General features: G+C 50.4%; 4 protein-coding genes across 4 annotated transcripts; all 4 read left to right on the top strand.

Annotated features, from left to right (window-relative positions):
• Nucleotides 1-37: 37 nt before the first annotated feature.
• CTRU02_209226 (ABC efflux transporter) lies at nt 38-4,197 on the top strand (the record flags this gene model as incomplete). The annotated part of the gene is made up of 2 exons (XM_036732828.1): nt 38-1,861; nt 1,909-4,197. 2 exons carry the CDS (start codon nt 38-40, stop codon nt 4,195-4,197), a joined length of 4,113 nt encoding a protein of 1,370 aa, XP_036575467.1.
• A 1,318-nt stretch (nt 4,198-5,515) lies between these two features.
• Nucleotides 5,516-7,535, top strand: CTRU02_209225 (uncharacterized protein; the record flags this gene model as incomplete). The annotated part of the gene is made up of 4 exons (XM_070205228.1): nt 5,516-6,104; nt 6,160-6,674; nt 6,733-6,886; nt 6,907-7,535. The coding sequence occupies 4 exons, from the start codon at nt 5,516-5,518 to the stop codon at nt 7,533-7,535; spliced, it is 1,887 nt and encodes a 628-aa protein (XP_070061303.1).
• A 3,243-nt stretch (nt 7,536-10,778) lies between these two features.
• Nucleotides 10,779-12,491, top strand: CTRU02_209224 (peptidase family M20/M25/M40; the record flags this gene model as incomplete). Its single annotated transcript, XM_036732830.1, has 1 exon — nt 10,779-12,491. One exon carries the CDS (start codon nt 10,779-10,781, stop codon nt 12,489-12,491), a length of 1,713 nt encoding a protein of 570 aa, XP_036575469.1.
• A 1,174-nt stretch (nt 12,492-13,665) lies between these two features.
• On the top strand, nt 13,666-14,224 carry CTRU02_209223 (Signal peptidase complex catalytic subunit SEC11-like protein 2; the record flags this gene model as incomplete). Its single annotated transcript, XM_036732831.1, has 2 exons — nt 13,666-13,931; nt 14,032-14,224. 2 exons carry the CDS (start codon nt 13,666-13,668, stop codon nt 14,222-14,224), a joined length of 459 nt encoding a protein of 152 aa, XP_036575470.1.
• Between the last annotated feature and the right edge of the window lie 2 nt (nt 14,225-14,226).

Genomic DNA, 14,226 nt, shown 5'->3' with positions numbered 1-14,226 from the left:
AAGGTGATATACAGAGCTGCAGCGTCCGTTGCCCGTCATGTCGCTGGAATACCCCGACACCACTGCCAACTTACCGCCGTCGAGCAATACGACTGGCGACAACCCCGTCATCCTTGACGTCGACAAGATCGACCGCGCCAGTTCCATTGAGACTGCGATGGAGCCAATCGCGCCAGCCGATCAACCGCAACAGGGGAATCGCTTTTCATTGTCGGGTGCCGGCCACATTTCTCTCGACGATGTTGAAGCTGTCAATGTCCAAATACGTGATCTCGCGGTGAGCGTTGACACTTCACCTTCATGGTTCGACCCTGCAACATATTCGGATTTAGCAAAGGCGAAGTTTAACCCCCAACCGAGCTCCAAAACTCTGTTGCACCATGTCAGCGCTTCCCTGCCAGCTGGGACCCTGACGGCGATCATTGGCGGTAGCGGATCTGGTAAAACGACGCTGCTCAACACCATGTCGGAACGTATGATTAGCACTCGGCTGTCGCAGGGCGGGTCTATTACTTTCAATGGAAGCGAAGGAGTGCACAACGCTCGCCATGCGTACGTGATGCAACAGGATATTCTCTTGCCCACCTTAACTGTACGGGAAACACTTCAGTATTCTGCCGATTTGCGATTGCCGCCACCAACAACGGCCGAAGAGCGAAAACGCATTGTGGAGGAGGTTATTCTCGAGTTGGGATTGAAAGAATGCGCCGATACAAGGATAGGAAACAGTCAGCATCGCGGATGCTCGGGAGGTGAGAAGAGAAGGGTTAGCATTGGTGTTCAGCTTCTGGCGAATCCCTCGGTGGTCTTCCTCGACGAACCGACGACAGGCCTCGATGCCACCAGTGCCTTTCAGCTTGTGCGCACGCTGAAGAAATTGGCCACGAAGGGTAGGACAGTCATTACGACCATTCACCAACCTAGGTCCGAAATCTGGGACCTCTTCGACAACCTCATCATCCTCACTAGGGGAAGCCCAGTATATTCGGGCCCGGCCAAGGACTGTGTACCGTGGTTTGAGGGCATGAATTTTAAGCTTCCGCCCTTCGTCAACCCGGCCGAGTTCGTCATCGATATTGCTGCCATAGACAACCGCACACCAGAACTCGAGGAAGAGACGACGGCACGGGTAGACCGTCTCAAGACGGCGTGGAACAACGAGAGCGAGAAGAAGTTTGCGCCGTCAGAGAAGCTCGTAGAGACGTCTGGACGCAGACGAAGTAGTAAAACGGCGACTACAAAACATGCTGCCTATGGACGACAAATACGAGTCCTGACTGACAGGACTTTCAAAGTCACTTATCGTGACCCAATGGGAATGGCGGCCGCGATTATGGAGGCCATTTTGATGGCCCTTGTCACAGGGTATATCTTTTTCGACTTGCCCAGAGACCTTTCCGGCATTAGGTCGCGTCAAGGTGCACTCTACACCGTCTCTGGCCTGCAGGGATACTTGACACTCATGTTCGAGGTCTACCGTCTCACGTTGGATGTACCTACATATGACCGCGAACACAGCGAGCACTGCGTCGATGCCGTCCCGTTCCTTCTCTCGCGCCGCCTTGCTCGTCTTTTCACCGAGGACCTACCCGTGCCGTTCCTGTTCTCCGTAATCTTTTATTTTATGGCCGGTTTCGATAGAGAAGCGGGCCAGTTCTTCACCTTCTTCGCCATTACGCTCATCAACCATTACATCGCCGTCACATGCGCCATTACCTGCGTAACGGCCTCTCGCAACTTCCCAGGTGCAAGTTTGATCGCCAACATGGTCTTTACGCTGCAGAGTATGGCTTGTGGCTACTTTATCCAGTCAAACACCATTCCCGTTTACGTGAGATGGCTCAAGTGGATCACGTACCAGGTATGTTTCTGAGCAACTTTTCTAACAAACTTGTACTAATGGTATAGTTCTACGGTTTTGGTGCTTACTGCGGTAACGAATTCACGGACGCCTTCTACGATTGCCCAGTTGAGGGCGGCCCTTCCAATCCGGAGTGTAACCAATACACGGGAAGCTTCGTAATGAATTCTCTCGGATTCCCTCCCAATTGGGTTTGGCGGCCAATTATCGTCATGCTATCCTTTGTGGTCTTTTTCTGCGCGCTGGCAGCTATTGGCTTGCAGTTTATCAAGCAGGAGATGACCATTGCGCGAGCCAGAAATTCCGACGCTGACTTGTCAGCTGGTAAGGAGAAGATGAAGGCGCAGTCTATATCCGAAGTACGCACTATCGACGTGGGACTGGATGACTTTGCCCTGGACCTGGATAAGAGAGCTGCATCGGGCAAGAAGCTGCCGCGAAAGACTATCCTGAACCCAGTCAACACTACATTCCAAGCTGGCAAGCTGAACATCATCATGGGTCCCTCGGGAAGCGGTAAAACCTCTCTACTAAATGCTATGGCTCTGCGACTGCATAATAGCGTGGGCACAAGGTACTTGCCATCCGGCAAGCTGACGTTCAACGGAGCTGCACCTTCAAACTCAGTCATCCGATCGGCGTGCTCGTATGTCTGCCAGGACGATGACGCCCTGCTACCGTCTCTGACGGTACGCGAAACTCTTCGATTCTCCGCTGGTCTGCGTCTTCCATCCCATATGACCAAGGATGAAAAGTACAGACGGGCAGAGGAGGTGCTTCTGAAGATGGGCCTGAAGGATTGTGCGGATAATCTCGTCGGTAACGAGCTGGTCAAGGGTATTTCTGGTGGCGAGAAGCGACGAGTAACCATCGCCGTGCAACTGCTCAGCGACCCCCGCGTTCTGTTACTCGATGAGCCCACTAGCGGTTTGGACGCGTTTACCGCTAATTCCATCATGGAGGTCTTGCAAGGTCTCGCACATGAGGGTCGCACACTCATCCTTACCATCCACCAGGCCCGATCTGACCTGTTTAAGCACTTTGGAAATGTCCTATTGCTGGCCCGCGGAGGCTCCCCTGCCTACGCCGGCTCGGCTAAGGACATGCTAGCCTATTTTACCCGCCAGGGGTTCGAATGTCCCCCGCACACGAATCCCGCTGACTTTGCGCTTGATCTCATCACGATCGATCTGCAGCATGAGCAAAGAGAGGCCGAGAGTCGTGAGAAGGTTAAGAAGCTGGTCGAGGCGTGGCAGACACAGACTGTGACGGAGTATGAAGGGACGAACGAGAAACGGCTTCCAGGTATTGAAGAAACGGAAGAAGGCAACTCAACAGAAACGCAAACCCTCGATGCAAAAACCAGCCAGGACCAAGATGCCATCGCCAGGCCATCGTTGTCCCGCCCCGGTCCCCGCAAATCCTTCAACAAAACGTCGCTGGCAACTCCAGCAGAACTAGGTGCTCTTGTGCGCAAACGTGCATCATTCTTTACCGCCTTCCCTATTCTCCTGCACCGTGGGTTGATCAACTTCCGCCGACAACCGCCGCTCCTCGTTGCGCGTGTGATGCAAGTTGTGAGTCTTGGTGTTGTCCTGGCCCTCTTCTTCGCCCCCGTCAAGAACGACTTCTTCTCGGTTCAAAACCGCATGGGTTTCGTGCAAGAGATTGCCGCCTTGTACTTTGTTGGCATGCTCCAAAACGTCGCCGTATTCCCTGCCGAGCGTGACGTCTTCTACCGCGAGGACGATGACGGCGTCTACAGCGTCGAAGCCTTCCTTGCAGCCTACTCAGTTCTCGAGTTCCCGTTCGAGGTGATCAGCTGTCTCATTTTCGGAGTACTCGGCACTTTTGCTGTGGGTTTGCCTCGGACCGTCCCCATGTACTTCTCGTGTGTTTTCGCCTGCTTCGGTATCGTCTCATGCGGCGAGTCTGTGGGCATCATGTTCAACACTCTTTTCAACCACACCGGTTTCGCCGTGAACATCATCTCCGTCTTCATGTCTGTGGCCAACACCATGGCGGGTATCATGTCTATCGACATGCCGCAGCTGTACAAGATTTTCAACTATCTCTCCCCAATCAAGTACGCCACTCGCGCTGTCGCGCCGTACAGTCTCGAAGGCGTCCTCTTCACGTGCAACGACGAGCAGAGGTTGCCCAACGGCCGGTGCCCGATCGAGACGGGCGAGGAGGTGTTGGATCTGTACAAGTTCAACGTTGATCCGAAGGTGAATATCGCGGCGCTGGCGGGATGTGTCATCATTTACCGCCTCGTTGCGTGGGTTTTGCTCAGAGCAGCGAGGACGAGGTTTGACGGGCTGAGGGGGAAATAAGTCTTGTCCATCTTTTTAGATAATCATTTCATATTTGCATGTATGCGGTGCATATGGTGTTGGTTAGCGGATACCTTTGACTTTCAATATTAAATTTCACCACCTCTTGAACAAATTTTGTTAACATTGGCATATAGGATGCGATGGATGCCCTGTTATTAATTTTCTGTAGACTTGATCGACATGAATAATAGCGGTTGTAATTCTAGTCTCATGGATTTCTTGCAGAGTAAGAGCTCCGGATTCAACCCATCCGTCCGCCCCATGACCAGAATCACCACGGTACTTGGTTCATACACTTGCTTGGTCGAGTGCTTGACTAATCATCTTAGCAGTTCCTTGCCTACATGACCAGGACGATTTAGAATTTTGGCGTCTGTCTCTTCCAAATTGTCATCCCCACCTTAACCTATAAGTCAGCTCGCAAATGGTTTGTTTAAAAAATCGCAGCGACCACTCTACCGTCGTGAAAGCACGCTTTACCTTGGGATCTGAGAAATTGAGCGAGGCAAAAAGCAACACACTACGCTAGAAGATTTGAGTGATGGTTCAACCCGACGGAAAGCTCCGTGAGTCGGGTCAACTGGTGGTCTCCTGCAGGATACGGTGGGATTATCGATTCTCATCACTTCCTTTTTCGGTGAGAAAGGCTAGTCTTTCCTCCAATGACAGCTTACTATGTGAGGACAAGAAAGAAGGGGCGGAGAACATTTGCCATGATGTGTGCTCCGTAGACAGTTTGCTATTCTCTCCGAGAAACTAATGTTCTAATAGTGTACATGCTGGGAACTTGGTAGCAAGGTTCACTACACGTCGACAAACGGCCCACGTCATTAACTTGCGTGAATCCAGTCCAAAAGAAAGAAACCAATGACTGCTTCTGTATAAGCTGCCCTCTACATTGCACTACCCGCAAAATATTAACCCGAACCGCATAGCCTTAGCCTGGGGATTACGGACGCTTGGCATCGGGCTCTCGGGGTAAAACTCACTACATTACGAAAATGGTCTAAACATCTCGCACACTGTCTTCCCGGAATGGATCAACATATCCAATTACATACTTATATCCTGTAAGATACACTTTTGGGTATGGGGAAGAAAGCGGGAAGCGGGGAAATTCGCAACCTGGACTAAAAATGGCTTCTGTCAACCATTTCCGTAATCATATTAACTGAAGTACAAGTGCCATAGCCAAAGGCGGACTCGCAATGGAAGACGCATACTTAAATACTTCCTCACTCTACCGCTTCTTTTTAATTGAGAATGATATGATCCTTCTTCTTCCGCCGTCTTGACAATCTTGTCTCTTCTCGTCATGGTTTTGCGCACTTTGATCACGTTGACTTGGCTGCTGGTGATCTTTGGAGTTGCTTCGGGGATCCCTTATGAAACATACATTCTCGCACCCAGGTCACGAGAGCTCAAACCAGTATCGGTAAAAGACGTCCGAGGGACCGTCAAAAACTCAGAAGCTCTGCTTGACGGTAAAAGTGGCACTGCAACCTTTGAGGGCGATGGCTGGGTGACGCTTGATTATGGAAAGAACATTGGCGGCCTCCTTTCGATCGACGTCGAAAAGGTCAGCGGCGAAGGTGCTCGTATTGGAATCACTTTCTCCGAATCGCCGGTTTTCATCAGTGTCAATTCTAGCGACGGCCAGTCGGACGGCGGTCGCGGCGAAAAGATTTATCTTACCGTTACCCCCGATCACAAGAGATTCACTCTCCCGGAGGATCGCATCCGAGGCGGATTCCGGTATGTCAGTCTCTCAACGAGTGCAGGGGATACAGTCGAGGTCAACGCCGTCACAACCTACTTTACGCCTGTTTCTCACCGAGATCCTCGAGACTACACTGGATACTTCCACTCCAGCGATGAGCTCTTGAATAGAATCTGGTACGCTGGTAGGTACACGACTCTACTGCTCCTCATATCAGAATGAGAGTCTAAGTAATTCAGGGGCGTACACGAATCAAATGAACACTATCGAACCAACTACAGGAGAATCGAACTTTGGTGGGCGCACAGCTGAGGGAACGTACACATGGTCGCTCAACACTACCGTCTGCGAGGGTATTGCATGCGTCGTCGATGGAGCAAAGCGAGACCGATTGGTTTGGCCGGGAGACCTTGTCGTTCAAGTACAGACTATGGCAGTCTCGACCTACGACATGGAGCCTCTTCGGGTTTCACTCGAGTCTCTCTTTTTTGGTCAAGCAGCGAATGGTATGCTCCCATACCTCGGCTGGGACTTCCAGGGGAGGAAGCACGGCTATGTTTCCTTCACATACCACCTGCACAATTTGAATAGTCTCGCTCACTACGTTCGGTATTCTGGCGATAATGAGTATCTGGCTGCGAAATGGCCAGCTTTTGTCAAGGCCATCAACTGGTCTTTGAGCCACATCGACTCCACTGGCCTGATGCTGGTGACTTCAAACAGAGATTGGCTGAGAGCTGGTATGGGGGGCCATGTAAGTTACTTGTTCCCAGCTAGTGAAGGGCCCTTTGCTGAAAGAGAAACATTCACAGAACATCGAAGCCAACGCGATTTTGTACTACACGCTCCAACTCGGCATTCAATTCGCGCTGCAGTTTAATGATACTCAGATTGCAGGAAATTGGTCTACGTACGCCCAGACTATTAAGAAACAGGCCAACACTTTACTCTGGGATCCACAGTCAAGTTTGTACTTTGACAACGAGACTACGACGCTTCACCCGCAAGATGGCAACGTCTGGGCGATCGTTACCCTGCCCCGGAGGCTTTTGGAACAACGATATCGCCATTCATCAGTGGCCTGGAGTGCGAGGCGAACCTACTTATTCGAAATCCCACCAGGGCGCTAGATCTTATTCGTCTACAATGGGGTTATATGCTTGATGGTGCGCCGATGACCAACTCCACATTCGTGGAAGGCTACTCGACGGATGGGTCCCTGGTTTACCGAGCATACAGGGAGTATTCAAGAATTAGCCACACTCATGGCTGGTCCACGGCTCAAACGTATCTCCTTACCTCCTACATAGGAGGAATTCATGTTGAGAAGAAGGCGGGGACACGTTGGCGCGTAGAACCTTTGGTAGGAGATTTGAAGACCATAGATGCCGGCTTCTCAACACGGAAGGGCGACTTCTCTATTAAGATTGAAGCAGACGAGAAAGGCAACATTTCATCTTTGAAATTTTGTGCACCTTTATGCACTCGTGGAACTTTTGTATTGGTTGAGAATGGATTTCTACGTCAAGGGGATAACAAGGTGCGCGTGGGAGATGCCAAGGCTACAGAAGAGTTGCAAGGTGGGTGCTGGGAGTTTGAGCCTATCAAAGCTTGAGACAGTACCCAATTATACAGTCACCATTAGTTTGACCCTGATCGAATGTCTAAATAGCCGTAGAAGAAGCAGCGGGAGATAAGATGGAGAACTATTAGAGGTTAACTCTTCCTACAACTTGGACGGTCTACGCAACACGATTTGGTTGTCATAGCATCGCTGAACATTCCTGATCTGTATAACAAAAGTGTTATATCTGAAGACCAACCTTGTTCCGTCAACATTTAGCGGGTGTGACTTAAGCAAAGCCAGTTTCTAACGTCACGGAAACACAGAAGTTATCTGCACGGCACAGGTGCAGAATCGCGAAGTTGCAGGGCTTATTTTGATATAGTGTAGCACTCATCACAGTTGAACAGATTCCATACTCGTGCAGTAACTGTTGTTTACCCCATACAATACACAAAATATGTAGACATAACAACGGAAAAGACCAATGCCCTGAAACTCCGTTCCTTCAAGCTCGCCAAACTCTCAGGTAGCTGACATCGCGGCCCTAGCTTTCCCTCGGGATCTGGCCATGTCCCATTGGGGCACTCAGCAAAATTCAGCATTTTCAACCGTACATGTTCTTCCAGGTCATGTTCGTCCAAGTTGAGTCCGCATGGATTAGGCGAATTATTCAAAGCCGTCTGCATACACTGCTCGCCGTCTGTGGTGTTTCTGCGACCAGCATAATCAAAGGAGGTAATGTGCATAGGGCATGAGCTTGAGATGTTGGCGAAGTCGGGAAGCTGGGACGAGTCGGGGTCTAAGAAGAATTGCACCGCGCCTCTGTGGGTAGTTTCTTCTATCTTCGTGGTTCCGTTTGGAGAACATATGTTGGCCACTGTCGTCAAATAATCCAACCTAAACACCCGCTCTGGGCCATTGATGATGTTGCTATTGGGCGACGTAATAAGTAAATGGACCCCTTCATCCAGGATACGATTTTCGTTTCCACTGCTCGTTGTCAACCAGTAATTGATAGAAAAGACACGTCCTTCTTTTTCCAAGTCATCCTCGTTTGTGTGACCTTTGATCGACCAGGTAGTTTGAAAAGGTGCAAGCTCGTCATCCCCTACTTCTGGCAGCTTTGAGGCGTTCCGAACGGCGAATATAATAGGAAAAGGCCAAATGTGTTTATACGTCTGATTAGCCACCGGGAAGACTAGATCAAACTCTATGGCGGAAGCGGCGGTACAAGTGAACGGAAAAAGCAGAAGCAGCTGAAATATTGAAAGATAGAAGAGACGCATCTCAAACGTGGCTGCCAAGATCTAGTTGAGCCTCTTAATACAGATTTATGATGTAAGTGAGATAGGTTCACAACAGAGAATCAAATGGCAGAATCAGGCCATTATATTGGATGAAGCCAAGCAAAATCCCGCCCTTGGAGCCTCTTGGCCACACCAACTTCGGGCAATTGCGACAAGAATCCCAAAATGGTTCATACGTCATCCAAAGAAACGGCCAAGATAGGATCAGTTGAATATGACGTCAAACCTCGAATTATGTTTGCAAAGCCAGGAATAGTTCTTTGAGAACGTAAGTTTTGCAGGATCTAGTCAATGACCGATGCTAAACAACAGACAAGTTCATAATTGTTTTAACCAAGCTTTTCAAAGTTGCAGTCTGCAGTGGGGTGGTTAGCCATGTCCACGCACCTCATCGTTCTATAGGTATCAACTCTCGATACAATGGCTATCAGATTGTATTCAGCATAGGCGTAAGTTTTAAAGAGCATTTTATCCTCGCTTAAAATGATGTAGGCAACGCTGCGGGCCACTTCAATGAGCGTCAATGCCAGTATACTCATGGTAGCATTCCAGTTGCCCATGCTAGAAGCGAAGAAATTCATTGAGAGGTCGTCAGTACATTGGCACCACTATGGAGTTAAGAATCCGCGTGGCCGCAGCATTGTGTCTGCTGTCTCTCGCATCAGCAGGGATGTCCCGGTTGACTGCTTCAACGGTGCAAGATTGGATAAGAGGGCCAACTACGTAACAGCTGATTTTCTTTATTGCATCAACCCTCGTACATCTGGTTGTGTTGTTCGCATTATCTATTTTCGGATTGAGAGGGGTTGCTTCTCATGAAGACTGTGCCTATGCAGGAATGCCCACTAGCCTCCGGCTTGTCAAGTGGAAGCATCTGCAGCTCTAGAGGCGGATGAAGAAACCTTCTAATCAATCAAAATCCAAAACCTTTACCAGGAATTTGAAAATAAAAATAACACAAAGTAACCAATCATGCCGAGAACAAAATGAGCTGGAGGCTAAAGATAGCCGTAGTTGACGGTTGGCCTGCGGATCGCTATCAGATGATAGCTTGCCCGATTTTTGAGCATTTTCCAAACAAAGAGATAAGAAGGGTTTCTCCATCCCAAGTTCTTCGTCGCGCAGATTACAACGAGGGGTAAGGAATGTACACCCTTGGGGGTGGTGGAATTGAGATGAATGTTGTGTGATTCACAACCATACTAAGAAGACTCATCCGTCTTCGTCCCGCTTTTATTAGAGAGCCATTAGTGCTTACAGTCACACTATCAACACCATAGGGCCAGCCCATGAATTAGACTAGTGTCGTGAGCCTTCCTAACGCCTCAATATAATGCGCTTCGCATTCTTAGTCGCCGTGTTAAAGACTCAGTACGTGACTCGCTCTTGGGAGTTTCCAGACTGTTGTATTCATTCGCTGGAGTCAGCTTCATATTAACATGGATCACGGAGATTTAATACGTCATCCAGCTTGAGGTTGGCTGCAACACAAGTGCTACGAGCACCGCCAAATTTCTCCGATGCGCATTCATTCCAGGCCCACCCCTTGAATTAATTTAAGCGTTCAATCAATCGAGAAGGTTGACAGCATTTCCCTAATGATCGGTGCACATGGCTATCCAGAATCAGACGAACAGCCGAGCAAAGCTCCCGATAGCCGAGGAGCAAGATCCCGGTCCTGGTCTTGACGGAGCATACACGCCGCTATCGCACCCCCCAATCCTCTAACAGAAGCTTGTGCGGGGCAGTTTCGCAAGCTTCAACCAGCTGCCGAATCGGGAGGTCTGGGGGGCCACACCATTTGTCATACGCGAGCACATCATCGATTGCGATCCTTATCTGTGACGGTCGCTTTCCATCCTTTTTCTTGCATTCTTTCTTCCTTCATCTAACAATTGATTGTTCGTACATTAGCGAATACATCAATTGGGTTCCCGTTAAAGCGCTTGACCAAGGACGCCGTCGAGTAGAGGCACTATCAGCCATGTCCGAAAAACTCCCCTTCACCAACCCTCCGGCCCCGGAGTCACGCCGCCGCAGGACGGCGTGGTGGTCCCTCATCCCGGCCGCCCTCCTGCTGACTTACCTTCACGCCCCATCCGTCGTTCCCTCATTCGGGGGGCATCACGGCGGTGCGTCGCCGGCTTCAGGTGCCTGCCACCAAGTCTCCCCCCTCCTCCCAACCCTGACAACCTCGTCTCTGTCTGAGCTGGACAAGTACCTCGACACACCCAAGTTCCGCAACGAGACCGTCGCTCGCCTCTCTGGCGCCGTGAAAATCCCTACAGAATCTTTCGACGACTATGGAAAGGTGGGCGAGGACGACCGCTGGGACAAGCTGTTTGCCTTCTCCGAATACCTACTCAAGACCTTCCCCAAGGTCCATGAGCACCTGAAGCTTGAGAAGGTCAACACCCACGGGCTGTTGTACACTTGGCAGGGCTCTGATGCGGAGCTGAAGCCGACGGTTTTGATGGCCCACCAGGACACCGTCCCGGTCGCCCCCACGACCATCGACAGCTGGACTCACCCTCCTTTCAGCGGCACCTACGATGGAAAATTCGTTTGGGGACGCGGAGCGATGGACTGCAAGAACTCGCTCATCGGCATTCTAGAGTCCGTCGAGTTGCTTCTTGGTGCCGGGTTCGAGCCAAAGCGCACTCTCGTCCTCTCTTTCGGTTTCGACGAGGAGATTTCCGGCGCTAGAGGTGCTGGCCACCTGGCTCCTACGCTCATTGAGCGCTACGGCAAGGATGGTGCTGCCATCCTCATCGATGAGGGATCCGGTTTCGATACCCAATGGGGTCAAACATTCGCGCTCCCCGGCACCGCCGAGAAGGGATACATTGACGTTGAGATTGTCGTGCGCACGCCTGGAGGTCACAGTTCGATTCCCCCACCGCACACCGGCATTGGTATCGTCTCTGAGATTGTCACCAAGGTTGAGGGATCGCCCTACGAACCTGAGCTGCTCCCCGGAAACCCCTACTTGGGTAAGCTGCAATGCGGCGCCGCATATGCACCCGATTTCCCTTCCAACCTCCGCAAGCTTCTGCCGAGAGGCGAACAGCAGGTCTGCAAGCGCAAGACGGATCGTCTGGCCAAGGAGGCAGCCAAGGCAGGCCCCCAGGTCAAGTACCTCTTCACCACCTCCGTTGCGGCGGATATCATTGACGGAGGCGTCAAGAGCAACGCCCTCCCTGAAAGGACCCGTGTTCTGGTCAACCACCGCGTGAACGTCGGCGACACCCCCGCCAGCGTCAAGAAGCACCTGACAAATCTCATTCGCCCCATCGCTGAGAAGTATAACCTTACACTCCAAGCCTTCTCCGGCGCAGCTGAGGCGCCCTCGAGCATCAACCTTTTGGATAACGACCGTGTCCTCGAGCCCGCGCCGGTTACACCCACTTCCGTAGATGGCGTCACGCCCTACGGTATCTTGTCAGGCACAACAAGAGCTCTGTATGGCGAAGAGATTGTTGTGTCTCCGGGTATCATGACCGGTAACACCGACACACGCTACTACTGGGATCTGACGAAGCACATCTTCCGGTTTTTGCCCGGATTTGATCCCGAGAGCGACGAGTGGGCCGGAATCCATACCGTTGATGAGAAGACCAGTGTGAAGGGACATATCAACTTGGTCAAGTGGTACACTACCTTTTTGAGGAACATTGATGAGGCGGAATTCCAGTAAACGGGCAGAATCAATGAGGAAAGCAAGAGAAAACGGCTTTGTCTCCGTAGCTGGATAGCATGAATTCTAGCGTTTGAAATCAGTTGAAACCCAATTAATAGGACAATTAGCACCTGATCACTCGGTTTATGGTTTGTAATTTCTCTCGTGAGCAGCTACAAATTCTTAACTTGCCGCCAGGCTTAGATAGCAATTACCGCTCGCTTTTACCCGGTGACAAAATCAGAAAGGAAAAAATCAGAGCCACGAGCGGCGGAATCAATACTATACTCAGTGTCATAGACAACTTGATCCAAAAAGCTCGGGGTTGTGTTGCCAGCTACACTACCTCGTTGTCGAAAGGCGGCGGACACAGACCTCTGTCTTCCATCATACCACCAATTTCAGAACAGGATAGGACTTTAGCCAGCAAGAGACAACATCAGGAGAAAATCTGGGGTTGGAAGACAGAACGCCGCAGAAAGATGGATTTGGTTTTCATTGACAAACATAGCACTAACAAAGCTCTGTGACCGGGCTGGAGGAAAGCGATTAGCGTAACTGGATGTGATGAAGACGTTGACACTCAAACCTAGGGCGACCAAAGTCCAGTAGTTCAAGAGGAGCACGTCAATATAGGTGATTCATAACACCAAGAGGGAGCTAAACCGATTTGATAAAAATACATACGGAACAGCTTACTCGTGCCAAAGGCATCGTGACTCGTCTGATAAATCCCCTCCTCCTCGCCACAGCCGTCCAACGCTCCTCCCTCAGCTGACCTCAGCCTATGATCTTTCCACGCCCTTGCTTTGTGAAATACACACTACCGTGAAGATAGACTGGGCCAAAGCCCAAGCAGGCTTTGTAAGGTGCCAAGTGGTTTGCAAGAATTCAACCCCTCACAACAGCCCCTGTCAGCTTGAGAACTTGGTGTTTGTTGTGCCGTGCTCTGTAATACCACAGCACCCACTTTCACAAATATAGTATCTGCCCGAACGCTCCCTTCAACAAAGTGTAGCTATGGGGTTCATTTTCCCTTACTAGAGCTGCCAAACAGAAATCGAAATCTTGTTTTCGTCTGTCCAATCCCTTGAAAACATACATCCTGCTGCTGGTCATGAACCTTCACCATTCCCACTTTCCAGAAATTTACCTTGAAACCTCTTACTCCCACTTTTCGAGAGCGGTACCTATGTATTCCAAGCTCATATCAGCTTTGCCCGTGATCACGGTCATTGGCTCTACTTTCATGGCTTGGAAGCTACTCTGCTTGACGCTTAATTGCTCCAACCCAGCCATGGTGGTACTTTCAGAGTCCATGTACCCAGCCTTTAGCCGAGGGGATGTGATATTCCTATCGAACTGGAAGGAAGAGTTAGAAGTCGGCGATATTCCTGTGGTATGGTTCGAGGGTCACCAGCTACCAATGGTGCATCGCGCTATTGCAGTGCTGTACGAGTAAGTTAGAACAATCGCCCTTCTTCCAGTCATCTTCAAATGATTCAGGAAGAGAAAAGGTTAGGTAGACAGAAGGCCAAATAAACTGACATTATAGTAGTGACAGTGGTCGACAGTCAATCCTAACGAAGGGTGACAACAACAGGTTGACAGATGAGATGCTATATCCTTTTGGCCAAGACTATGTACTAAGAGAGCAGGTTGTAGGCCTTGTGGTAGGCTACATGCCTTACGTGGGCTGGATAACGCTTGCGGCCAGAACGTTCTCAGGATACAAGCAGTTGTTGGCATGATA

The sequence above is a fragment of the Colletotrichum truncatum genome, assembly GCF_014235925.2.
Source record: "Colletotrichum truncatum strain CMES1059 chromosome Unknown Contig_0005, whole genome shotgun sequence".
NCBI classification, from domain to species: domain Eukaryota; kingdom Fungi; phylum Ascomycota; class Sordariomycetes; order Glomerellales; family Glomerellaceae; genus Colletotrichum; species Colletotrichum truncatum.
This window is presented reverse-complemented; position numbering and strand designations above follow the sequence as displayed.